A 27,103-nucleotide genomic window follows, 5' to 3' on the forward strand; every position below is an offset into this window, starting at 1 on the left:
GCTCCGGCCCGCCTCCCCTTCCCCTCGGCCACCCTTCGAGGGCCGCGGCCCGGGCGGCGCTCGCCCCCGCTGCCCGTTCCCGCCGCGCCGCGGAGATGGCGTCGGGGCTGCGCGCCGCCGGTTTCCCCCCCTGGAAGCGGCACATCGCGGCGGAGCTGCGGCGGCGGGACCGGCTGCAGCGGCAGGCCTTCGAGGAGATCATCGGGCAGTGTAAGTGGGCCGCGGCGGCGCGGCTCTCCCGGCGGAGTTGAGGCCGAGGGACGCTTTCCTTTCCCCCACCTCCTTGGACAGCGGGAAAGACGCGGTGGTAGAGGGCCCCCGGGGCCTCGCTTGTGTCGTTTTCAGAAGACTGTTTACGAGATGTTTGTTAGAACTGAGAAATGTTGGCGTTTCTTTCTATGCTGTTGAGGAAAGTGAAGTTGTTGCTTCCCTCAGCTCCCTCACAGGCTAAAGGGAGTTTCTGCTGTGGACAGTGACTGAATGTCTAAATTGTCTGCACAATTCCTGCTCAGATGTTTGTGGAATTGAGAACAATAGTGCTATTGACCATGTTCAAGCTCTTGTGTAAAATTTGGAGCTATTCAGGGGCCAGCACTTTCTACCTAGCACTTACATGCCCATCTCTCTCCTGCCTCAGTTATGACAGGAGTGAATGGAAGTGACAGTCACCCAACAGCTGCTGGCTCACACGCTGAGGTGCTATATGTTACAGGGGGAAAAGCAAACAACCCTCAGCAGGACTGTGCAGTGTTGGATATGACCAGTTCTCTGGCAGGTCTGTTTCCTTGTTGCCATCATTTGAGGGGCTATAAAGAGTTTGAACTTTGAACTCCATCTGTTGTAGCAGATAGCAACGCATTTGAGCAGTCTCTCTATTAAACTTTTGTAAGACCAGTCCCACACAGCATCTGGATTAATGAGGAATTCTTGGAGTTGTAGCTGAATACCATCTTAGCCTGCTGACATCAAAGATGAGTACACGCTAATGTGGTGGAGGCTTACATAATGTTTGGTTGTGTCAGAATAATTAAAGATACTAGATCTTAGCTGGTAGAAGAAGAGGGTGGGAATCTGGTTTTGCTTTTTGGTTGTCTTCTTAATTGCGTTATTTGCCCTTTCAGATAACAAGCTACTAGAGAAGTCGGACCTTCATGCAGTACTGGCTGATAAACTTCAAGCAGAAAAATATGACATGCAGAGCAGACATGAGATCAGGTATTTAACATTCCTTTTCTGTCAGTCAGCTGTCTGTCATGCACACTGTAACCTAAACCACTGTTTGATGCATTGTGCGAACAACTTCTAGGTTACTACAGTAACTTGGGATAAAACCAACTGGGAGATTTGTGGAACTAAAAATAAATTATAACTAACTCTAAACATGCGATAAAGTTACAATATGTTTACAGTATACAGTGCAGAAAGATCTGACCAAGTTTTGGACAGAAATTAATGTATCACAAACTCAAGGTATGGAGGTGGATCAGAACGAGCTTCTGCTTCTGATCTGTTTGCCTTGTAATGCTTATAATGTTTGCCTGGCGCTACTTCCTGGTGATTATGATATGATGGTTGAAATTGTTCAGTCTTGCAAGCATTGCAGTGCAGGGAGAAACCAATGTCTTAGTTTCTTTCAATCTGTGTTATCACATAGAAGGGGAGAATGAAGAAAATCATGATTGTGAAATGTCAGTCCTAAATAAGCACCATATGCTAAAAAGAATGTGTCTTCTGCCTGCTTTTAGCAGGACTTTTTCAGGAAACTTTGTCTAATGTGGGAATAGCACTCTAGTGCTGCAGGCAGCGGTCATGCTCCTTATTCTGTTGGCGTTTGAATCCACAGCAAACCAATATGCTAGTAGTGTGTCCTTTGTCTGGACAGCATGTAAATCCCATCAGGTGAAGGCTGTTGGGTTCTGCTCTTGGTGTAGCTGAAGAAAAGGCAGGGCTAAGTAGCTCAGAATTTCCTACTTCTGCAGGAATTGATTCCTCTGTTGGAAGCTCTTTTCACTATATAATGCAAAACTGCATGTATGTGTCTAATTAGGATACAAAACAAAAATAGTTAAGGCTATTGTGTGCTAGTAAGGAAAGAAGAACTCCTGATTTTACAGGAATTGCAGGCAAAATGTCAGCATTTGGCCAGCAGGCTGGAGTTAACACTTGTGAAAGTTCTCAAAAACTTTCTGATGACTGCAGTTGTCTTGAACTATCTTTAGTTTATGGGAATCTGATTCTGGTTGAACACCTACTCTGAGAGATGAGGCTGGAGTAGACAAGGATGAGAAGAAATGCACAGAAACAGCATCATCAAAGTGAATATTAAGCTGAATTCTGATACTGTCCTCAGTATATGACATTTTTTTGAAACAGAATGAATTCCCTAACCCTAGATAGCTGAGGAAAAATGCTTTTACTTACCTCTAGGCCAAGGAGTAGTATCTAGTTCTGGCTATAGATGTATGCATAGCTAGAGTTATAGAATGTGTTGGATATTACCACAGGACTTGGCTTCTTATCTGTTTGGATACATTTTTTTTGGAAATGCAGTGTCTTCTAGTACAGCATTAGTTCAGTGATGTGTTGTTTGTTTTTGAGAAGAGCATTAAGTTACTGATATCACTGAGAACTTTCAGCTTCTGAGGGCATTATCTGTTTTCCCACTGGACTGTTATAACACAGAATGACTGCAGAAACAGATGCTTGTAATTATCTTGTTCTGTTTATGTGGTATAATAGTGATGAACTTAAAATTATTATTTTTAAAAGCTGTAATTTAAAATATAGCTGCTAACTTGCTCAAAGTCTGTGTGCGTGATATGTATATGTGTGTATATGCTTTTAAAAAACTGACTTCTCTTCCTGTCTCTGTGCTTTCAAAGACATGAGTGATAAATGCTACAATCATAGTTGCCTGGGGGTGCTGTATGGTTCTTCTGGTATGTAGAAATTCCAGCTTATGTCACAGTACCACTGTGTTGTAAAACACAATTAAAAAACACCCCAAAACCTTTACACAGTGAGAAGCTAGAACATAGGACAATGGAGAAGCAACTTGTAACACCTGGGACTATAAACCCAAGGGCCTGGGAATATACCCTTTGTTCCCTGGCTTTTGGTTCTGTGCCCTGTATTATGCTCTCTCCAGATATCTAGCATCTTCAAGGTCCACCAGCTCCCTCCAAAACAAATTTGAGGTGGTAAAATATTTGTAATTATTCCAGAATTTGGAGAGTGTCCTTTTAAGACTCAGTTGTCTTTATGCAAATTTAAGTAAAGGCTAGTTATCTTTCATTTGAATTTGAATTCTGTTTTATAAATGTACAAAAAGGTGAATCAAGTCCTCAGTAAATTTAATTTTCCAGTACTATATAATGGCATTTTGGTTGGTGAGAAGTATGTTGTGGGGGAGCTAGCTGTGATTTAGTTCATTATGAATGACCTGTATTTCTGATGTAGTATAGAAAATCCAAGGAAGGTAATGTCCTGAGACTAACTGTCAAAGGCACAGAAGCAATTGGATTCTAGTTTGTGACATCTCTTCTTTCTCTCTCTCAAACTCCAGTCCGGGACATGATGGCACATGGAATGATGCTCAGTTGCAGGAACTGGCACAGCTGAAGATAAAGCATCAAGAGGAGCTGACAGAGCTACATAAGAAACGTGGCGAGGTTAGAAAGTTCTCCTGTGTTCCGTATGGTCCATACATGGCCCTTTGTGAACATGACCTTAATTTTACCAAGCTTATTCATCATCTTTTTTCCTCATTTTCTGTACAGCCTTTTTAAGCTCCCCATGTTGATGATTAAAATAAACCAGAGATGGTTGGTGTTTAAAATTAGCAGCCAGGAGTTAAGATCTTACATTGTCAGCCTAGCACGATTTTTAAGAAGTGCTTAATTTTGTGTTTCATGAATATGTTTTTAACTGTATTTATTAGAGGAGGAAGGAACTGATCCAGTTTAAAGCTGTGCGTGACCACTAGTTCTACATTGAAAAGACTTTAAATGAGTGAGAGAATAGGTGGCTGTGTGTAGTTTCATTTGTCTCACTTTGCAGGACCACTGCTATAACCGAGTGGACAAAATAAACAAGCAAAGGTTGAAAGTGCCATGGTGTTAGACTGAAAAGGGAGAACTGGTTCTGCCATGTAGATGCGGTAGGGAGCCCAGGAGTCCTGTAAGATATGAGACTTGGGCCTGGAAGAGAGGAGAAGCTGCTTTTTTTTTTTTTTTTGATGGGAAGATGTGGAGGCTTCATTGGCAGAATTGGGTTTTCAAAAACCACAGTGGTGGACTGAACGAGTCCAGGAGCTAATACCTGAATGGCACTGCAGATTTTTATAGGGAGAAGGTGGGAGTGACCTGGAAAAAGTTATCATTCTTCTTTGATCACACCTCACTGGAGTTGTGGAGAAGCTCTAGTGTCAGTAATTCTGAGCTTTTCAAAGAGGAGACAGCTTTCTACAGGAGGCGTGCACTGACTAGTCAAAGCACTGAGAATTCCTTCTTTCCCCCCAACCTGGTATCCTACGCCACCTACCCAGGCAGGCACTCTTCTCAAAACTCAAGTCTTCCTTTTCCCCAGGCAGCTGCGGCTCTGCATGCTGTGGGGCTTGCTCCTGCTCACTGACTGGGTAGCTGTGAGCTGGCGGCAGCAGCAGCTCATTAGTGTTGGCCTCTGCCCCTCTATTTCTTATGTGCTGCAGAGATTCCCACCAGCAACTTTCTTTGTGGGAAAACTCTTCATGAAACCTGTGTTTACAATATGTGAGCTACATGTCTCCTAAGGTTGTCCTGGCCATACAGGAAGATTTGTTGCTTGGTTGTTAGTACTCATTTGTTGGTTTACTTACAGAAAGTAAAAATTGCCAAGTATTGATTTTTCTGCTATTTTAATAAATAAAATTTCTTCTAATATACGTTCTGTTTGATGTGACTTTATTAAAGAAACTTTTTGAAGGAAGAGGGTGAGATATTGAAGGACAGTAACTTTTTGTCAACTCATTTTTGAAAGTGGATTCCCTGATTTAATGACCTGTGTGATAGGGGCAGTAAACAGATCTGTATAGAAAGCTGTGAAAGAAGACCTGAAAGGTATGCTTCACGCTTATAATGTTAGTTTGGTCTGTACTCTCACTGGTTGCTGCTCAGTGTGTGTTAACCAGCTGGTATCCCTGCATTTTGTAATGTAATTTTCTCCTCTCCCTAGCTGGCCCAATCTGTAATTGATCTGAATAACCAAATGCAGCAGAAGGACAAAGAGATGCAGATGAATGAAGCAAAGTGAGTAAGAACTGTTTCATCTGTGTGGTTGGTATGAGACCCAGGCTTCTGGTTGAGTTATTTATTGGTGTTATAATAGTCTCTAGGAGTCCTAGCCATGGGCTAAAAATTCCTTTGTTAGGCACAAATAGCACAAAGATGATAGTATAGGTCCCAAAGGAGATCCTCGTTGGTTTGTGTATTTTGTTGCCATTCCAGGATTGCAGAATATTTGCAAAAGATCTCTGAACTGGAGACAGAGTGCCAGGAATTGCGTAGCAAACTGCAAGATCTTGAGCGAGCTAATCAGACACTGAAAGATGAGTATGATGCTCTCCAGATCACCTTCAATGCCTTGGAGGAGAAACTAAGGAAAACTACTGAAGACAACCAGGAGCTGGTCTCACGTTGGATGGCAGAGAAAGCACAAGAAGCTAATCGTTTGAATGCAGAAAATGAAAAGGATTCAAGGTGAGAGTGATGACCTCTATTTGATAAACTACTTCCCAATATATTTTTGAATACTTATGAGTGCATAGGATAAAACCAGATTTAGTTTTGATCTCAGAGATATCTGTATTCTTGCACAACACAATGAGACTCCAGAACTTTGTCTTCCTCCTTCTGGCCAACGCAGATGCTTTGCAAAAGCTTTCCTGTCTTTTAAATTAATAAAACATGTTCTTTTGTTTCTTGAGCAACATTTAACTATGGCCTGAAGATCATAAATCAGATAGAAACTAGGGTTTTTTTCTGGTATTACATTTGGACTGTTCTTGTTCATCTTGATACTACCTCTAGTTTTATCCTTTTTTGACTTAACCACCTTAAGTGTTTTTTGCTTTCTGCTAAAAGGAGCAGCTGCCATGAGACTGAGCTACGTATAACTTGCAAAAATAAGGTGTGTTTTTCCTTGCAAAATAATAATTTTTCTTATTCTTAATGGCTTCAGCTTACTTGCCAGCTAAGAGTACTTGGAGACTAAGAGCTATAATACAAGTCTCATAGTACTTGACAGTTTTGTATTATCTGTAACATAATCATTATTTTTGCAAGGTCTTGCACTCCAATGAAGTCTGCATTCATGGGCCATAAAGGACCATAGGTACACTTTGCCTTATTGCCTCACTTGATTGATCTTGTCCTTTGCTATTCACAGTAAGAAAACTGCTTCTCCTACACTGAGTATCTTGAACAGCAGGATAAAATTAGGGCAGTGGTCTGTTTTTTGGTTTGTGGTTTTTTTTTAAATCTTATGAAGCCCATCAAAACTGTGCAGGCTTTGGAGTGGGATTAAGGAAGTTTTTTTTTAAAGTAATCTTGCTTTCCTTTTCTTAGGAGACGACAAGCCAGGCTGCAGAAGGAGCTAGCAGAAGCTGCCAAAGAACCCCTGCCTGTTGAACCGTAAGCAGCCTTGATTTATAGGATCTCCTTCATTACTTCATGCTTCAATTTTATGCAGATGCATGATAAATGGTATCTTTGTCATGTCTAAATTTGGTGATGTAGAGGAGTGTTTAAACTTTGGTGTGAAGTCAGAAATGTACAGTAACTCTCCCTACTTGAACTTCCAGAAGAAGGAGCTCTGTTATGACTAAAAATAGATGCTTGGACTGAAAGTCCTTGGAATGGTTACTAGGGTAAATATATATTATTATCTCAGCATAAAAACATTTGTAATGTGGTGCCTTTGGTCTTCAAAATAGTTCTTCAGTCATTAAACAATATACTGTGGACATACTTGTGTTTTCAAGTGTTAGACTACAAATGTTTCCAAGGATTTCCTATAGGAACAGGTACTGAGTAAGTAAAAGTGGGTGAAAATATATTGATCACTTCCATGCTGGGAGAGATTTATTCTGTAGGAAAAAGATAGATGTGGAGTTACTTTTCCTGGCAAGCCAGTGATAAATATCGCTAGTGTCTTGTTCTTTTTGCTGCTATGTTTACTCCTGAGTGATATTTAATATCAGCTGACTGAAATGGGCAGTTGATGGTATAGGTGCTTTGCACCAGGTTGATAAGGTTATTGGCACTTGTGTTAGCCAAATCCAGGAAAACTACACCTGCTGCATTGTTACTGGAAACTGCCGAGACAGTCTTCAGAACACAGTGCCAGAGCAGTGCGCAGGCTTTTTCTTGGTATCTCTTGTCTTTGTATTAGCATCATGTAATCACGTTGGGTCTCTGTGCTGCATGTCCTTGCACATGATGGGAGCAATGTATCTGCTCTGGAAGAAGGCCCACGCAAAAGTCTGGAGTGGGTAGGAAGGGTGCGTGTAAGAGGAGTATGAGAGAACTTGTAGCATATACAACTAGTTAGCACAATTTGCTTTGCTTTTTTTTTTTTTAAAAGAAATGTTTAAATGCCTCCGTTCCATTAGTTTATTGAGGTGTGATTCTCCATGACAAGATGCCTGTGACACAGAGGTCAGCAGTACAGTGGACAGTCCTAAGCCAGAGGGCGGTCTTCCCAGCTTGTAAGAATAGTGATATCCCTTTTGTCCACATTATTTGATGTAAACGCACATAGAGTATCTTAGAGTATTAAACTCTTCAATAAGTAAGGTTGCATTGAGAGGGGAAACACACATGTAATGTCTGTGGCCAATTTCCCTGTTAGGCTTCTTCCTCTCCATTACCCAAAGTGAGACCTTCCTATCATAGAGCTGAGCTCAGAGGTAGCTGTAGTACAATAGCTTGAATAATTTACTTCCTGTTGTGGTGGGCATAATGGTCTCAGTGTTTCATAAATGATTTGATATGAGACACTGAGAAGGTAAAAAGAAGCTTGTTTAAAAAAAAACAACCCAAACGTTTTTGATTCCCTCTGATTTTGTAATTTTAGAGGTTTTGTGTTGTATAAAAGTGCTGCTTACTGGAGGGGAAAATAGCAGCATTTCAAGGAGTGTGCTCTGGTGTTTATATTCACTTCAGAAATATGTTAAGTTAACATGGAAAGTTCTTTTGCTACATACAATTTTAATAGCTCAAACTTTATAGATTTAAAAAAAAAAATCAGAAGAACTTGATACTGTTTTATTGAAATACCAGCCTGATACTTTGAATCAGAGTATATATTTTCCATAGCCTTTTCATATATACTGTCCTCCAAAATCTTAGAACTTAGTTTGAGCTATATTCTGTAATGAGAGATTAAAAATGGTCCCATGCTCTTCAGTTCTTTTGCAGCTGAGTGTTATCTGATGGCAGGAATCAGTTTATTCCTACTTAAATGCTGAGTTTAAACTTCCTGTTCAGTCAAATGGCACCAGGTTGATAGAGTGTGTTTAAAAATAGTTTGTCCTGCAAAATCAGCAGTGAAGATAAAATCAGCAGTAAAGGAAAAAATACTAGACTGTCAGAGCCCATGATGACTAATGGGGGAAAACATTGTAGTATTAGCTGAGTAGTTTAGCTGGATTAATCTGTGGTATTGGAACCTCACACTTTTGCAGTTGTACACCAACACTTTAATGAAGAGAACCAAAAACATCCCTCATACTTAATGGAGCAGCACCTGAAGTGCAACAGTATAGAAAGTACCAGGATGTCTTTCGTGTGGATGAAGAAGGAATGTTTGAACTCTTGTGCTTTTTTTTCTTAATACTACTTTGCTTTGGAACAGCAAAAAATGTGCTATGAAAATAGGGTATCACCTATATTTGGGGTTGCAATAATGCATGTTTTTGCTGTTCTGTAACTGTTCCAGCAAATGTAGTTCACTCTGTAGCAAAGTCTTGCTCAGATGTGGTAGATCATTATAATGCTGTATGTAGTGCTGCAAGCTGAAATATAATGCCTGTAGTAAAGAGAATCTGGAAAGGATGCTTGGCAACATAAATATAGGGGGTGACGTGGAAATCCATCCCTGTTGTTGGTGAAAAGTGCAGTTGGCAGCTGGAAAGAAAAAGCCTGAAATTTAGGTGCTGCACGTACTTGTTTTCAGACATTTTGTGTTGAATGTGGTATCTGGCAGTGAAGGCTGGATCAGTGTTTGTGTTGTCTGGACCTACCTACATGTTCCTACAGCTAAATAAACCTAGATGTGGGTTGAGCGCAGACACTGACAGACCCTGGAACAGTGTTGTCCATTCAGTTCGTATACATCACTGGGTGGTTTCCGTAAGAAGCTCTCGCTGATTGAAAACAAGGTGTTTTCTCTCACTTCAGCAGGGATGATGATATTGAAGTACTTGCGGATGAAACCTCAGACACGGCTGAGGAGACATCTCCAGTGCGAGCTGTCAGCCGAACATCCAGGTTTGTAGACCAAGAGATTTTTGTACCATGTTACTGAGGAAGAACAAGGGGTATAAGAGAGTTGGAACAATGTTGGGAATGTTACTTAGGGTTTTTACTTGCCTTTAGCTGGAACACAGTTTAATACTTCCACCAGAGCGTTATGAAACTCATGTGCTGTGTTCTCTGTTAACTGTGTTTTAGATATGCTGTTTTTCCTTTGCTGTTTTAACTAAATTAGTGTCTGAAAAAATTGTGTTTAATCTTAAAAACAAAGTTTTAAAAACAAAATAGACAACAACATGGGTATTACAGTGCCTGTTGTATTATGCCCCTGTTAGTATACAGGATATCAATGTGACTTTGCAAATAGCTGGGTTTTGGGATTTAGCTGAAATGCTGAAAATAATCTTCACCTAGATTAAATGCATCTTTTTCTTTCTCCAAAATAGCAGTGAGTGGAAAGTAAGAGGTAGCTGTATGAGAGCATAGATTGATTTGGTTGAAACTTCAGACTTGGCAGACTGTTATATCTAAAACCAGTAATTCACAGGGTGGAGGTTGAGGGAAATTGAAGAAACTTCACTCACAGATTATGTTCTGAGTTTTAGTTACTGGTGACTTTTGAACTGATGCCTGCCTTTGGTGTTTTCTGTCTTCGGACTGAGTCTGCAGCGGGGGGAGTCTTTCCAGAGACTTGTTGCAATGAAATGTGTTTGTATTGATCTTTATGTGGAGAAGCTATTCACAAGGTTTAAACCTGTCCTCCCCTCCTTCAGTAAGCGACTCTCCCAGCCAGCTGGAGGCCTTCTGGACTCTATCACTAATATCTTTGGGTAGGTTAGAACACTTTCACCTCTTTGTTTTGTGTATTGGTTTCAGTGTACACCAAAATCTTGGTGATGCAGGGAATACGAACAAATAATTTCAGACTTCCTTCTAGCTTCTGCCTTTCTTTTTTTTTCTTTTTTTGTTCTCTTCAACTTCCTGTTTCTTCCATCTTGCCGTGTGCTGACCTCTGACCTTTCCCTCCAGTCTGTCTGAGTCTCCCCTTTTGGGACATCAATCTTCTGATGCTGCCAGGTGAAAACATTATCCGCTCTTAGTCCAGCATGTGAATGTATTCCACTGAAGTAACATGGAACCCAGCTGCATTATCTTGATTAGTTTTCAGATGTTGGTAACACTGGCTAAAACTATCTACAGTTAGAGAGTCAACAAGCCCATCTTTGTGAAGAGAATACATGGGGTTTGCTCTTACTTTCCACTGCACTTTGCTCCTTTAATAGGGTTATTTAAAATAAGTTGTTGGGTTCTGTGGTTAGTATCCAGAATGGAGCCGGTCCTTCTAAGTTAAGCTCTGCATTAGGTCGATGGTCTTTGCTTAAATGGAGCATTTTGCTGCCTGCGATGTAGTGCTGCAATGGTGTTGAGTCTCCCTAAACATAACGATGGAGCAGCAGACTCTCCAGCTGAACTCAGCTGCAGTCATTCCCATGTTTATCTTTCCTATTAAAAAAAGACTGCTCCAAAATGAGGTCAGTAATCAGTTCAGGTAACTTATCTGGTGTACTGTGAAATATCTAAAGCCACAAGTGGATATAGTGTTATATGATAAATGTAAGTTTTTGAAAGATGGGATAAGAGAAAGTTAAAAAAAGTCCTTCCCCCATTTTTTAATCGCTGTACGGTGTAGTTAAGTGACAGGTACAGATCTGGATGAATTCAAGAGAAGCAGTGTTCACTTCTTGTTTTAAAATATTTGTACTTTGTTTCATCTCAGGAGACGTTCTTTGTCCTCATTCCCTGCTCCCCAGGATAACGTAGAGCCTCATCCAGGTGCCAGTAAAGAAGTGAGAGTGCCCACTACTGCCATATGTGTCTTTGTAAGTATAGAAGGAATTCTCGGTTTTACCATTCCTTTTGCTGTCTTTGGAGGAAGTGAATTGTATCTGTGTGGGAACTGATTTCCTAACACTCTTTCTGTTAACATCGCCAAACAAGAAGGAATTCTTCATTTGCTAGCATAGTTCATCCCACTTAATTCTTAGCCCAAATGCTTCTCAGAGCCAATGTGCTTGATGTCTGTCTTACTGAGGTCAATGATGACTAGTAAAAGGTCTGAGGGCACAGGGGAATTGCACTCCATTACCGTCTTGGCTCCCAGCAGTCCCTATTCTGTCATGCCATAGTAGAGCTCTGACTGAGGAAGAGATTGCTGACAGTTTGGGATTAATTCAGTTCCAGTTCTCCACAGTGAAGGGAGTTGTGGCACTGAACGTCATCCAACAGAACTGGTTAAGAGGAGCTGGTGGTAGTGGGGTGTTTTCATTTGTTGTGTGTGATCTAAAGTTTTCAAGCTGAGACCTCCTTTATAAATTTCTGTGAAGGGCATTGCTTTTTGAATGAAAGATATTGTGGTAAATTGTCTTGTAATGCAGCTACTTGTTTTAACATTCCTCTTCAGCATTCTCAGGCACTCCGATTCTGGATATGGGTATTTCATGGATATGAAATGACTTGATTTTTTTATCCAGAGTAATAGAGTGGCTCACTGCAGTATGGAGACTTGTGTATTCTTAGCCTGCCCTGTTACCATCTTCTCTAGTGCAGTCAAGGGGTGGAGGGAGTAGCAATGTTACCTTAAGTGAGAGCAGGGTCATAACTTAATTGATAGCCTGGAGCTGGCTTGAATAGGGAGCATCAGAGGAGGTGTTCATGGCTTCAGTATGTGTTGCAACCTCTGTCCTCCTCTGGCTATATACAGCAAGTACAGTTGATCAACAGATGTAAATCCTGGCTAATTTCATCATAAAAGGTATTACAAAGCTATTTATGTGAGGTTTTCAAGAACCATGTGAGAGGTTATGTTGTTTTCACCTTTCTCTTGATCTTCTGTGATGTCATCTGAACTTCCAAGAACAGTGCAGCCTGACTTCCCCACATGGAGGGGCAAACCACAGTAGACTATGCTGACCCCTAGTCTGTCCCATTCCAATTCCCCATCTTGCAGCAGGAGTAGGAACAGCTGTAGTAGAAAGTCTGTCGGACTGTGGCAGTACAGAGGTGATGCGTAGTTAGCACTGCAATATTAGAAGGAAAATGTCACAGCTCATTTCATGGGAATCCATATGTTCCTTCTGGAGATGATCTGTGTTATGTTTTAGCTCCTGTGTTTGGAGCCCAGGTGGAGTGTGAGGACATGTCTAGGTCCAGCAGAGCATTCCAGGAATGAATGCAAGGACTCTGTGCCAGAGGTGTGGCAGATACAAGGAACACACTGGCCTCACTTCTGGAGAGATGAGTAGAACAGGCTTGGGAAGGCAGAGAAGGTAGATCACTTCAGCTGTAATTCTTGGGTATAGTTTCTAGGGAAGACCTTTGACCAGTTTTGTTCTGAATGGCTCTTCTGCACTTGTAGAAAGATCAGATTTGAAGTGTGGTGACCCCTAAATATGAGCTGGCAGACCAAGTTCAAGCAACAAGTTTCCAGAAAAACTGTTTTTGAAAGCCCAGTTACTGAAAATACTTAAAAAGGAATGCAGCAAATGAATTAAGAATGTGGTACTGATACTGTGTGGGTAAGTAGTATAAAGCTGTGAAATTAACAAGGGGAAAAGAAGGAAGGAATCTTAAAATTCTCATAGGTTTTAAAAGGTTAAGAATGACTATTAAGTGGCCAACTCAAGCGTCAAAAATTAAGCTGTGAGAAAGCAGGGGTGCCACTGCACCTGCAGATAGGAACTGCAGCTTAAGCCTAAGTTCTCTGTGACAGAAGGTGCTGTCACAACTGTGCTGGTACTACTTAATCACCAATGTAAAGTAGCATTATCACCAGTATACTAAATGAATGGAGTTAATCTGTTATGCTGTTTTCTAGCAGACTTTCCTAACTCAAGCCTGACTTGAGTGTTCTGTGGTTGCATGAACTGATTGGATCATGTTCCATGGCTTGCTGTAGATGGAGAAATGAAAAGTTAGTTTCCTTCTGCAGCCTATCGCCTGTTACTATTTTCTGTCCTTAATTTTTTTTCTGGTGTAACTTAAAGCCTTACCTTATAAAGCCTAAACTCATGAAGCATAAGGCTTCTGGCAGTTTATTATCACTGTTGAGTCCTTGCTAGTGTTTTTCTTTATGTACTTTTGTTTTTCCTTTAGATAAGGATCAGCCTTTTTGCTCTGTTTGTATACTGTCAACCATAGTAGAGTTTCAGTCTGTGGCTTTGTTTCCTATGTACTGCCGAAAGATCGACAGCTGTGGTTCTGTATAACCTTTAAGTTCTGTAGCTTTCTAATGTGTGGGGTTTTTGGGTCTATGCTAACTCCGTTTTGGGTGGCTGTTCTGTTCCTCCCACTCCTTAGGATGCACATGATGGGGAGGTGAATGCAGTGCAGTTCAGCCCTGGCTCCCGGTTACTAGCAACAGGAGGCATGGACCGCAGGGTTAAGCTTTGGGAAGTCTTGGGAGGTAAACTCTTTTGCTTTGGGGTATGGTGGGATGCTAAACAAACTCATAGTTCACTTTGTGTCAGCTTCTGTTCTAATCTGTTGCTTAAGTTTTGTTCGTCTGTCTTTGTGCAGATAGGTGTGAGCCCAAAGGTTCCCTCTCTGGTAGTAATGCTGGGATTACAAGCATAGAATTTGATAGTGCTGTGAGTATCTGCAATATCCACTGTTTGTGATTGGGAATAAATTAAATGAATTATGTTGTGCTCTGCTATCAATTTCCATTCTAACACTTTGAGAAGTTACCCAAGAAATGAGTTAACATAGTTATGAAAGTAACTGCAAATAGTTAAAAAGTGTACAAAAGATCTTTATTTGATATGCTGCAGTCTGTAATTCTCATCTTTGCTTTACAGTTCAGAAGATATGCAGCTCAGACATTGGCTGTTATGGGCTATTATGATAAAGTGACAATAAAATACACTATGCTTTGTCTAAAATAAGAAATTAGTCTTCAGCTTCCCACTAAAGCTGGCATAACAGCACAAAAGAAGCAAATACACTGAGGCTTTATTTCTCTGAAGTTTATTTCCATAAGTGCTCTGCTGAGGTCTGTGATGAATAGTAAAAGGTCTGATTATCCTAAGACTTGCACTTCCATGACCTTTTCTCCCAGCAGTTTCTCACCAGTCACGGCACTGTAATGGTGTGGCTGGCAGATTGTTTGCTGACAGCTTGTGATGTGTTCGGTTCATGTTAACCTGAAGTATTGGAGACGTGACTGGGGTCAGCATCTAACAGTCTTACTTGAAGGAGTTTGGGGCCTTGGATTGTTATAACTGGACACGTGATCTGACTTTTCTGCTGAGACCTCTTCCATAACACAATGGTTTACTGCATAGACAGTAGACCAAAGCTGACATCATTTGTTCCATTTGGTGATTCTGTGTGCTAAACTTCATTGACACATGCCCAAAAGGATCCTTCCTTTGGACATTGAGCAGCTCATTAGAGATTTGCTGGCACTGTTAATCTGCAGGAGAAACTACTTCTGATTTTGACAAGCTGCTTGAACACATCTGAGGTGAGAACTGCCTGAGGTGAAATGCTAATGGGCTTTAAGGATTCAGGAAAGTCTTTTGGGATGGGCAGGAGTGCAAGCATGAATCTTGTGGTGTCCATTCTCCATCACGGATGACTTGGAAGAGCCCTAAGCCTAAAGCTATGAACAAGTCAATTAATCTCTCCTTGGACAGATTTAGCTTTTTGAATCTTAATTTAAAATGTTAGATTTGTAATGAAAATTGCAAAAATTGGGCTAATTCCACTCTGAGGCTGATCTAAGCAGTAGGGGTAGATGATGCAGGGCTTTTTCACTGTGAAAAATCAAAAAAGAGGAAAAAACCTGCAATAGATGAGGGTGAACTAGAACCTGTTTCCTCACTGCAGCAGAAGGGAAAGGAGAATGTCCTTTCTGGTCTGGTTATTGTTGTTCCTTTTATCTGTAGTCATGATTCTACAAATCACTGTCACATTTTGAGAAGAAAAAGCTATAGCCTTTTGAAAGTTTTTACTCTAGCTTTCGTTAGTAGTATATGCTACTGTGTTTTTGGTTTTGTTCTTTTTTTGCCCTTGGCAATATAGTGCTAATATGGTTTTAATGATTTATTGGAAATACTTTTGAGTTTAATTTGCATAATGACTTGCAGAAGTACTTTTAAATTAACCTTGTGTTCGCAGGGTTCTTACCTCTTAGCAGCTTCAAATGACTTTGCCAGCAGAATCTGGACAGTTGATGACAATCGATTACGGGTGAGTTTCTTGAAGCCAAAGCAGTGCTCAGGCTATTTCTGTCTTGTATTTCCAGTTTTGTCTAATAGGGACATGGCAATTTTGCAAGTTGGGCATTTACAGACACTTTGAATAATTCTTTTTGTTAACAGGATCTTTATTTTCTTAAGGGTCTTCACAGCAAGACCTAAAATACAGTATTGGTCTCTGCACAACCTGCAGGAAGCTCCAGTTACTGCATATTTTCACACTCAGCCCCCCTGCTAGCAAAACCTTACCACGTAACCCAATACACTTGTGTGGCCCCCCTCTATGGAAATTTAAATGCTTCTTATGGTTTATAGAGAACCACTTCAATGTTTTAGCCTCAGAGAGGACTGCTGACAAAGGGTTTGCAGAAGACAAAGACGGATTTTTTTGTTTTAAGTCAGGAGCAGCATTCTTGAAAAGGAGTCCTTTGCCTGGCTGTTAAAGGCAGCAAGCCTAAAAGTGCTTGACTTTATTCTCATTGTCTTTTGAAAGATTCCTCCTCTCCTCCCAAGTCCTTTGTACTCACATTCTCCTCCAACACTTAGCTCTAGTTCAAAGAAGGATTCACCTTTGACCAAAAGAAAAGTTTCTTTTCAGCTTTCTAAGGGTTTTTTTATTGATTTTTTTTTTTTTTCCTTAACTTTTAATTTTAGGAAGATATACTTTGGTGTTCTAAATCTTCTGACATTTCACATGTCAGTTACAACCTACAGTTGCATTGTAATTTACTGGATAGTTCTCACTGTGGAGATGTGAGGTGTCATTTGGGAAAGTGAAGAATAGCAGTTCTTTTGCAGCTTCTGTTTGGTTGCAAAACATACTATTGGATGTGAATTATAGTGAATAAAAGTTTAGCAGACTATAGATTACACAGTACAAAAAGTTAGTTATCCCTACAAACATCCACCTGGCTTTACAGTATCTTCCTGTAATTTTTTGGTGTCCTTGGTGACTACCAGCTTTTGGCGAGTCCATTCACTGTAAAATAGTGCGTTCTTTGTTTCGAGTGTGTATGGTATGGATTTGTCATGGCTTGCACATGAGCAGGAGGCAGTGAAGCTGAAATCATGGTAAACAAACTCCCTACTTAAATGTAAATATCTGTACATATTCACTGTGCAGCAAGAGCAGAAGAGAGATGCAGAGCGAAAGTTTAGATCCTTTCTGGAGTTTGTGTCCTTTCTTAAGATGAAGTGGTCTTTATGGGGTGATTCATTCTTTCAGAGTTTTGTGTTGTGTATCAGGTTTGCTTTTTTCCAAACTTTGTTCCTGTTCCTTTCCATTCTTAAGGGTTTTTCTTTTGTATTTCACAAGCCCAGATTGCTTGTGTAATTGGATAGTCCTTTGAGTATTTTTAAAAAATCTAACTATATACCAAATATTTCTCTCTTGTTTTTCAGTCATGCATTATCTATTTTGTGATTTAGTATGTAAATATTCAGCAATTTGAAGTGAAGGTGGTTCATGTTCTTCTCAGCCCCACAAAGCCTACCCCTGCAGTTACAGAAACTGCTGCAGGGAGTTTTTCTGAAATCTCTGGTGGGCTCAGCTTTCAGGCTTGAAGATGTCATAACAGTTGAGACTAGATACCCTGTTGTATCCTTGAAAGAAGCTGATTATAAAAAGTTGAAGGCACAATTTCCATTTTCAGCACGCTTTGACCCCTTGTCCTCATAGCTCCTGCAGGGCTGTGTTGCAGTTACCATCTGTCCATGAAATGTAGGTGTACAGAGTGTTGAAGAAGACAGCTCGCAGGTTCTCTGAGTAGCTAGAGAAACTGTAGCCAAAGGTGACCTGTGTCTCCCAGCTTCAGGGTGAACTCTGTGGTACTTAACACTCCTGCTCAGTGTTAATCTCTGTTTAATTAGGGTTTTTTTTCTCCAAGCAATGCAGTAGACATGCAAATTATGATTTAAGATTGTGTTGTTAAATAGCAGAACTAGTAAGCTGTGAGGAAAGGGAGCAAGTGGAACTGCATTTTTACCATGTAAATCTCTTGTCCTCAGCACACCCTGACTGGGCACAGTGGTAAAGTTCTGTCAGCCAAGTTCTTGCTGGACAATGCACGCATTGTTTCGGGAAGTCACGACCGGACTCTCAAGCTCTGGGACCTGCGCAGCAAAGTTTGTAAGGAAACCTAACTTCTGTGTTTCATCCGTGTTCTGTGCTTCTACTGAATGTAAATGGAAGTCTGACATCAGCCAGGTTATTTTATCTTCTTGCTAGTCTAAAAAAAGCGAAAACTAGCAGCTATGCCATCTTCTGTTGTTATTCAAGTAATTGGATTCTTTCTGCCTGTTACCTGAAATAAGAATAAGAAATCATGTGTATGCAGGAAGCACTGTTAATGCTATTACATTAACAGCAGCTGTGTTCTGTGAGTGTTCTTTGTTTACCAGTCTGGGGGTTTGTCTTCCAATAAAAACTTGGAGCCAGGTCAGAGTTTTTAACCCTGAGGTGCATGGAAATGTCTCTTGGAAATGTACCAAAAGCTTCAACATCTCAAATGCAGGAAATGCTAGGATCCAGATTTTTCTTTGGGAAAAAACCCTCATTTCCTTGGCTTTTTTCTTACTGATGGCTCTTAAACCTGCTTGCACCAAGAGAGAAGTCGAGATTCAAGGTTAGCTTGATACCTGGACTGCAAGCATAGGTCAAGGAGACAGTTTCATGTTGTTTAACAGTAGCAAATTATAGCTGTCTAAATACCAAGTGGAAATAAAGCAGCTGTCATGGGAACATTTAAAGGGATATTAGCTACAGCAAAGGAGATTGAGAAGGGTGGAGAGGTTGTTGAAGGCTTAAGTCAGGATTATTCTAAGACAAAGTTTCTGCCCTGTGACACTCCTTGGACACTGCTCTGTCTGGCCACTATGTTTGTGTGTGGTACAGTGATTATTTTCTGTCTCTGTTTTCATCAGTTTTTACAGTAAAAATTTTGGTGTGTCACCATTGTTTTATCCTTTTTAGGTATAAAAACAGTGTTTGCAGGATCTAGCTGCAATGACATCGTATGTACTGAGCAATGTGTAATGAGTGGACATTTTGATAAGAAAATTCGTTTCTGGGACATCAGGTAAAACTATTTGAGAGCTTATACTGTAGGAATGGTTATGGGATTGCTGTCCGAGTATAATCTGAACTAGGGAACTCTTCTTCCTGAGCTTGGAAGCTAATAAGACTGTTTTAAGAGTTGCAGAAGGCCATTGAAAGAGATGTTTGTTACTACTTTTATTACTGTTTGGTGGTTTAGGTTTGGGATTTTTTATTTTGGGGATGCTGTTTCTTTTCTGAAAAGGCAGTCTGCTTTCTTGTAAGCACGTTGGTCAGTACTTGCCATTCTAGGTGTTACTTAGTTGTTCAGAGGGTGGGGTTGGGAAGAAAGTAGTATCTAACTATTGGCTGGAAATGCTTTCTGCAAAGTGAGCTCTAGCTTGGGAAAGAATCAAAATGTGAGAATAAACCAGTAATCCTTTTTCTCCTCTTCTTCCACATTGGGACAAGTCAGAGTTTTGATGCAGTGGTTTGGCTTCTGGACCCTTTTTTCTTTCTTTCTTTTTTCTTTTTTTTTTTTTTTTTTTTTTTTTTTTTTTTTGTCTTTAGGACTGAAAGCATAGTAAAAGAACTGGAGCTGCTTGGCAGAATCACAGCTCTGGACCTGAACTCAGAGCGAACAGAGCTTTTGACCTGTTCCCGTGATGATCTGCTAAAGATCATTGATCTGCGGGTTAGTGCTGTCAAGCAGACATTCAGGTGAGTGTGTTCTCCACAAGAACATTATGAATTTCAGAACTTTGGATTGCAGATTGCCCTCAGCATTGGAGTGCTTTTTCAGTATCTCCATGGAGAGAGCAGTTTCCTAACTTTTTTTTCTACATGGATAGCAAAATTCTCTAGTGTCTAACAGCAAAGATCTGCTCTGGTGGATCTTTTCGTTTGCCTCTTTAAAGAAGATTGCTTGGCTTAGAAGTCTTTGGCCTAAAGGAAATAATTTCTTCAGATGCGATTGAGGTGAGGGTGTATGAGAAATGCAAATTGTGATAAAGGGAAACTGGAGCTTATTCTGAACCATGTAGAAATCCTTACTAAGATCTGTAGGGAGAACCTGGAAGCCCATCTTCATATAAATGACTTTTACAATTATCTGATTCTACCTTTTCAGTGCCCAGGGATTCAAATGTGGCTCTGACTGGACAAGAGTTGTGTTCAGGTAAGGTCAGATATAAGCAAGATGTTTGATAAATCTTTCCCCAGCAAAAGTGAGTGATTCCTGATGCTTGGCTGCATTGTCCCAATTTACAGCTAGAAAAACTGGGGCAGAGTTTGTGATTTGCCCAAGGTTACCTCTTGGTCAAGATGGACTATATCTGTAGATGTTGATCCAATGTCTTAGAAACTTTCTGATTTCAAAGTGCTTTCACCTCTTAGTGTTAGCAGCTGTTAACACATAACTGTTAAAAGATTATTTAATGTCAGCTTGCTTGCTTAGGGAGTTGCGTGTGCAATGATGATGTGTGCTGATAAATTGCTGAACTTGCAAATTGTACGCTGCCTTCTGTACCTTCTCTGATCTCATAGCCCTGACGGTAACTACGTGGCTGCTGGTTCAGCTGATGGGGCCCTCTATATTTGGAATGTGCTCACTGGGAAATTGGAGAGGACGCTTGCAAAACATCACAGGTGAGGGGAAGCTGGCCATACAATGCAAAGCAGGGATCTGGGTTGTGAATCTTGCTGAGCTATGAAAGAACTGTAGTTGCACATCTTTGCAACTTATATTGGTGTGTGAGAATTTTTAATACGCAGAGTCTTTGTGGATTCATGGCAGTATTCTCTCGATTGAATTAAGGTTAGGTTTGTTATTGTTCAGCTTCTTAAATTGAGATATGATTCTAATAAAATGTTTAATATATTCTGAAGAAACTGTATCTCTTAGGCTTATTAAAAGCCTGAATTTCTTGAGAGCTGAGAAAGTGCTTTTGCTTGGATAGTCAGAGTACTATAATATTTCATTCCAGTGTTAAGTGCTGTTGTGGAATTCAGCTTTTTTGTAAACTTACACCTGGCTTCCATTTCAGTTCTTCTATCAATGCAGTCGCGTGGTCACCAGCGGGTGCCCATGTGGTCAGTGTGGACAAAGGAAACAAGGCTGTCCTGTGGTCTGAATTTTGACTGGATGGAGGGTGAAAGGCAGAGCGTCCAGCGCCTCTGTGTATGGTGGTGCTGGTCCGTGGCTGAACAGAATGGAGACCTGAGCCCAGATCCATCCTGAGTTGGGATATTAACAAGCGCATGGGCTTCACTTTCCAGAGGAAAGTTCCAAAGCAATGGAGAAGGAGTCTGAGTCAGAGACTTCTTACGGCTGTAACTGCACTGTGGCACTCGGACTCAGCAAGGGATTAGCTGTTCTGGATGGAGAATGCTACTTAGTCATGCCTTCATATGCAGTATCTATGCGCCAAGTGGAACTGAAGATACTAGCGGGATTCCTCACCAGACAGCTGTGCCAAATACCCTGTTACACAAATGTATCTACAGCACTTCCGAGCTGGAAATGTTGGAAAGAAGTTACTGTGTATGCTGACTTAATACATGTCCTGTCTCCTGTGTTCTGTTCTTGTGGCCTAGTTCAGGCATGGGGTGAGAAGATCCTGAAATGTGGACAGGTCCTAGGCAGTCTGAAGTGTTGGAACAGCTTTTAAAGGGAGTCTCCTGTGGCTCTGGCAGCTCTACCTTTGAGTTATCAGCTCAGTTCAGATCTGCTCTGATCCTGACACAGGTTCTCCAACACTGTCATGTGAACTCTTTGTGTCAGTTTCACCTGTTCTTAAGGCAATGGCCTGTTCTTCAGGACTTCTGCACCCTTTTGTTAAAATGTCCTTCAACAGCTTGGGTATCGCAAAACAGGAGATTTTAAATCTTTTTACTCCATGGGCAGTTTGGTTACTGGGTGTGAGGAGACAGAAGTTCAACTTCTGCTGTGATAAGGAATGTAGTCATACTGTGACTTCAGTACCAGAGTATAGATGTTTGGTCCCTTTTTCTGTTCATCCGTCCTGTCCTGGCAGCTGTCAGTAGAACACAGGGGAGCAGTGGGGTTAAATCCCAAATCCGTTGTTTTGGTGCTGGCAGTTCCAGGCCACTTGCCCCCTTCTTGAGCACATGTGCAATATTCCTGTTTGCGCTGGAGCCCTCTCTGTTACGGAGCAGTGTCTTGGCTCTGTCCCTCTATAAGCATCCAAAACCGTGATGTGGCTGGGTGTGAGTGACCTGGCATAATTTTATCCAGCCAAACCTTTCCACATCAACTGGGCCTCAAGACAAGCCACCAGCGTTTTATTGCCTTTTTATTTGCACTTTATTTTCTTCTTTCCTGATAGTGTTTTACTAAGGAGGTGTGTTCTTTGGAGGGGCTGGATTAGGGGGCAGCTGCTTTAACAGGGATCTCTCTAACCCAGCCTTTTGTTCAGACACTTTCTGCAGAGGGGAATTAGAGTATATGGGGCAAAGTTTTTATTTATTCAGCTGCCCATAAGAACTTGATTGTAAATAAACCTGTGTTCTGCTTTTAAAACCCCACAATGTTCTGATTCATTTATTTGTGTGTTTGTGTGTGAGATCTTGTTCTGAATGAGCAAAGAGGGGAACCTGAAATGTGTTTTTCTGTGCTGTGTTTTCCTGATGAATTGTGGATTTCTGTTCAGCCGCATTGTGGGATTTGGCGTTGAACAGGAAAGAGGATAATGCTCTTAGCTTGAAGGTGGACATCCCACAGATACAACCTGGTCTTGCCCTGTCTCAAGAATACTGCCTTGAGACTGAAGGAAGCCTTACCACATTGAACAAGTGCCTCTGTCCTTGAAAGGTTGATGTATTCTTGGATGTTTTGGATAAATTACTGAATTGAGGAAATTGGTATCTGTATTTCAGACACTGCTGAAAATAGAAGGCTTTTTCTGCTGTGATGCTTTGACTGCTACCTATTAAGTTTTTAAGCCAGTAATAAGAGTTGCATGTCTCTTTAAAAAACACAAAAACCTTGTCAAAGATAATGCTCTGGTTCCTACTTCAGAGTAAGGAAGCAAAGCCTTCAGCTGTTTAATGTACAAATTTCATACATAACTAAGAGCCATCACTGACTGCCATCCTGTTCTCATAAGAAAAGCCTTCTGTGCAGCTCTTGGAAGTGAGAACTGTAGCAAAAAAGAAAAGATTCACGTTGGCATTCTGAAGCATTTCTAAAGGCAAGATACTTTTTCTTCTGCCTGTTGCTGTGGCGGAAGGTCCTTCTTGTAAAAGGCACCTACCAAGAGTCCAGGTGACCTTGGCTACTGCGGAAAAGCAGATCACTAAATGGCAAGTCAGCATGCTGAAAGATTAGTGGGAGATTAACATAATAAAAACTCTGCAGGCTCTGCTGAGGAGGATCAGAATAGGTTTATGATGTTTATAATTTAGGCTGCTATACTTGTGTTTTTCTACAACACGGACACAGACCTTACACGAAGGGCTTTGTTTTGCCTGTTGATGCTGTTGTGAAGTAGGTTAATAATACTCGAGGACAATGGCTAGCTAGCTAAGACCTTAAGTATTTTGGATTAAAATTCCTCAGGACCAAGGTATGTAGGAAATTCTGGTGACCAATTTTAGCTTTTTTTTTTTTTGCTATGGTTTATAGCAAAATATAGGTCATAGTTTATGCTATGCCTCCTTTACTGCTTCAACCTGCAGAGGGAAGAAAAGAAAACAAAGGTACCTGCTGTGCAGAGGTGGCTGTTGCACTGTTTCTCTGCTAAAGTTGGAGTTGCCCTTCAAGCAGTTTAGGGAGGGTGTGGGTGGGCATCTTTCTCCGGACATAAGGGTACATTAGGAAGCATGTGTTATGGAGAAGCTGCTTCCCAGCTCCCCTGGAGATGTTTGCAATAGTGCCATGTACCCACACCTCCTGGGCTCTCAGGAGTAGCAGGTATAACAGGAATGCTCATTCCTCTTCTGAAGGACTAATAATCCTGCAGTGGCAGCAGCACAAACTCTTAAGAAAACCAGCTCTCTCCTTTTTGCTTTTGCACTTGTGTGACTGAATAGAACATGTTGATTTTGTGGGTTAATTTCTGGGGTCTCTTCCCTACTTCCTATAACCAGTACCTGGCTTTCCTTCAGCAACATGGGCACATGTGGATTTCCATGTTTTAGGACTGCCTAGTTTGTATTTGCCAGAGTTGATTCAACAGAGTAGTGATTAAGCTCTCCAAATAATCCACCTCTAGTTAATAAAATGTTGCTGGAATTTGGAAAACACTGAAAGAGCTGAGGATCACTGGTTCTGTGTTCATTTTTTGGAATAATCTGTGTACTCAGGCCACTATATTCAGGCAAATGTTGGTGATTGTTTGCAAAAAGCAAGCTTGATTTGCAACTGCAACATTGCCTGAGATGGAGGGTGTTGTTCAGACTGGCAAGTGGAGAGGATATCATGTGCTCTTTCTAATCAAACTAACAGATGCAGCCCAGAGGAAAGCTATAGCTGTTTATGCAGCTTGCAAGCCAAAAATTACACACATTGTGCATAATATCAAGACCAAATTCTTGGCGGGGGGGGGGGCTGTTCTTGGGACATTCATGAACAGAAAAGCTAAATTGACTGAAATCTGTGTTCTTGTATCTTACATCTTGGATCTTGTGCTTCACTAAATTAACGAGGGGAGGTGTACTAGCTAGCAACATGCTGTTTTGGATCAGCATGCCAATGGGATGTTGGTGGAGCAATAATAGATAAACTGCTTAGTGATTATGAGAATAATACATGGTTCTCAATGTTTCACAGTCCTCCATAATGACCTCTATAGAGACTTGGTTTGGTGTTTTATAAACTCCCTTTTACATAAATGGCTCTTGTCTGTTCAGCTTCTTATCAGGCTGGATGGCTTGCAACCCTGGGAAGGAGAAGATAGAGAAAGAGCTTTAGAATAAAGCCGCTTTCAGTAACCATCCTGTTCTATGTAGGTCTGTAGTCTACGAAGCATGTGAACATGACATTGTAGACCTCTTCATTGACGATCTGAGCTTCCTTATGTAATGCTTTATGTTGCTGACTTAACCACTTTCCAGTTGAATCTTAGCCCAGGTACAATATTTGCTCTTGGAGTGGGATTAATTCTTGAAATCCTGGATGGACGCAACTAGAGACGTGCTTTCAGATCCCCTACAAATTGTCTTCCTTGTTTGCTAAGAGGTTAGTGATTTCCTCTGGTAGATGCGAAGAAGCATAGGGCACAGCTGCGTGGAGAATTCATCTTTCTTCAGTAGTTTAGCAGTTCACATCTTTGTCCCGTCGCAGCTCCTGTGGCATTTGGAACACAGCAAGGTATTTAATGTTATTTGCTGGTTTGTTTATTTGCGTCTACAGCATGATTAGGGTATCTGTTCAGCAGCAAATACTATTCTGGACTTGGAAAACCTACCTATACTTCATAAACATAGAAATTCTTAATATGTGTAAAGTCTGTCTGTAATCTCTATCTTACATTTTTTCCAGCTTTCTAAGGGAAGCATTTCCTTTTTCTACAGTTTGTTGTGTCCAAATAGGCCCTAGAAACTGTTTCTACTCTTGAAACAGTTTCAAAATGGGAAAGCAAGCAGAAAAATAGAATAGAAGCAAACTGCAAGGATGGTCATACAGTGTCAGACCAATGGTCTGTCTAACACAGTATATTCATTCACGCAGGTCCAATAGGGAGAAGTGTAAGAATAGGGCATGTGTAGCATTGTCCTTTCCTGATGCTGCTCCTCAGCTTCAGAGTCTTACAGGGTTAAGGTTGCACCTGGATCGTCCTGTCCAACATCTGCCAAAAGCCTTTTCCCTGTGAACGCATCTAATCCTGTGAATCAATCTGTACTGGTGATTTCCAGAGCCTTCTGCAGCAACCTACTGTACTCTTGCATCTTGTGTCATGTGGGGAGGTGCTTCCCTTTATTTTCAATTTGCTGTCTGATCACTTAAGTGGATGCTGCTATCTTATGACAAAGCGAAAAACTAATCTCTCTGCTTTGTGCCACTGAGGTTTTCTGGACATCTCTCTGGATATCTCTTGTGTCTTTTTTTTTTTTTTCCCCCTGAAGAATCTTACTCTGTCTGGTTTTTCGTTGGGTACAATCTGTTCCTTACCTCTGGTTATACATGTTACCTTTCTGGACAGGTAGCTGGACTGTTACGTTCTTAAAGTCCATTCTGTTTTGAGTTCAGCGATACCCTGCAAGTAATGGGTTGCATTTGGTTCTAATTTAGGAAAATACAGTAGGACCAATGAGTTCTCCTTTTGGGTTTGGTCTGACTCGTACCAATACATACCACCTTTGTAGGTCTTAGACTGAGTGTGCTGTATCCAAGTTGTGGATATGTGAGGGGTTCTGAAATGGCATAAATGGCATTCTCTGTTGTGTTCTTGATTTATTTCCTAATAACTTCTTTACTTATGTCAAGACATTTTTCCAAAGCAATACCAACTATAACTGTGCATGTCAGACTATAGTTGTGTTTGAGTGCAATACTTTTCACTTACCATTATAGAATATACGGTATTTCATCACCTATCCAGTCTGCATCATGAAGCACTCCTCCAGCTTAACATAGCTTTATTTTTGGGAATCCAGAATAGCTTTGTGTCTGTGGGCAGGCTTTTCGCTCCTTATCTAGGCTTCTTTCCATTCATTCCAGGATATGCTCAATAGCAAATGTCCCAGGACAGATGGCACTGCGCTGTTGTATACTTGCAATGGTAAAAAAAACCCAAACCAAACAAAATAAAACCAAACAAAACCCCCAAAGCAATCCAAACCCTGAAAGTAGCCAAAACCCATATGTATTGATATTCTTTATTTCTATATTTTATCCCATTATTAATGAGTGAAATGACCTTCCTTCTTATGACGATTTAGAGCTTCTGAAGACAAATCTTGAGGTACCTTTTGAAAATCTAAGTACCTTGTCTTTATCAGATTATCTTTATCTGTACTCTTATAGATTTCTTCACGAAGTACTCTCTACAAAGATCTGCAAAGACCAAGCTATCCCTTCCCCTCCAGATTTTTCTATTAGTCTACTAAATTTTTAATATGAATTAAAAATGAGTTCTTGGTCTTTTGTAATGTTTCTGAAGAGCTGTTTTTAAATAGATGTTGTTTTTTTTAAATGAGGAACTGCTAAAATGAAAAGAAACCCACCTTCTGTGCTGCACCCAAGTATCTATTGAAATAGTCTTTGATAAACTATACATGGGAATAGAGTGCTTTACCCCACCAAGTATAATTCTGCTTTTATCTCATCCACCTAT

At 40.8% G+C, this 27,103-nt stretch overlaps 1 protein-coding gene across 7 annotated transcripts; it reads left to right on the plus strand.

Annotated features, from left to right (window-relative positions):
- Positions 1-91: 91 nt before the first annotated feature.
- On the plus strand, positions 92-22,352 carry ATG16L1 (autophagy related 16-like 1 (S. cerevisiae)). 7 transcript variants are annotated; one of them, XM_010568176.1, is made up of 19 exons: positions 92-210; positions 1,122-1,215; positions 3,566-3,671; positions 5,212-5,285; positions 5,484-5,735; positions 6,603-6,668; positions 9,438-9,527; positions 10,286-10,342; positions 10,542-10,589; positions 11,290-11,392; positions 13,869-13,974; positions 14,088-14,158; positions 15,693-15,764; positions 17,780-17,900; positions 18,744-18,849; positions 19,377-19,526; positions 19,936-19,983; positions 20,352-20,453; positions 20,852-22,352. In XM_010568176.1, the coding sequence occupies exons 1-19, from the start codon at positions 96-98 to the stop codon at positions 20,943-20,945; spliced, it is 1,875 nt and encodes a 624-aa protein (XP_010566478.1). In that variant the 5' UTR covers positions 92-95; the 3' UTR covers positions 20,946-22,352. The 7 variants fall into 7 exon arrangements, with proteins under 7 accessions (XP_010566478.1, XP_010566479.1, XP_010566480.1 ...); XM_010568177.1 differs by having other exon boundaries at positions 9,441-9,527; XM_010568178.1 differs by lacking the exon at positions 10,542-10,589.
- The last annotated feature ends 4,751 nt before the right edge of the window (positions 22,353-27,103 follow it).

Source organism: Haliaeetus leucocephalus, unplaced genomic scaffold, assembly GCF_000737465.1.
Source record: "Haliaeetus leucocephalus isolate CR32 unplaced genomic scaffold, Haliaeetus_leucocephalus-4.0 Scaffold240, whole genome shotgun sequence".
NCBI classification, from domain to species: domain Eukaryota; kingdom Metazoa; phylum Chordata; class Aves; order Accipitriformes; family Accipitridae; genus Haliaeetus; species Haliaeetus leucocephalus.

Coding starts and splice junctions, on each gene's coding strand:
- ATG16L1 (XM_010568176.1), top strand. CDS start 96: ATGGCGTCGGGGCTGCGCGCCGCCGGTTTCCCCCCCTGGAAGCGGCAC. Junction 14,159..15,692: donor GCATAGAATTTGATAGTGCT/GTGAGTATCTGC, acceptor TTGTGTTCGCAG/GGTTCTTACCTCTTAGCAGC. Junction 19,984..20,351: donor TGGACAAGAGTTGTGTTCAG/GTAAGGTCAGAT, acceptor CTGATCTCATAG/CCCTGACGGTAACTACGTGG.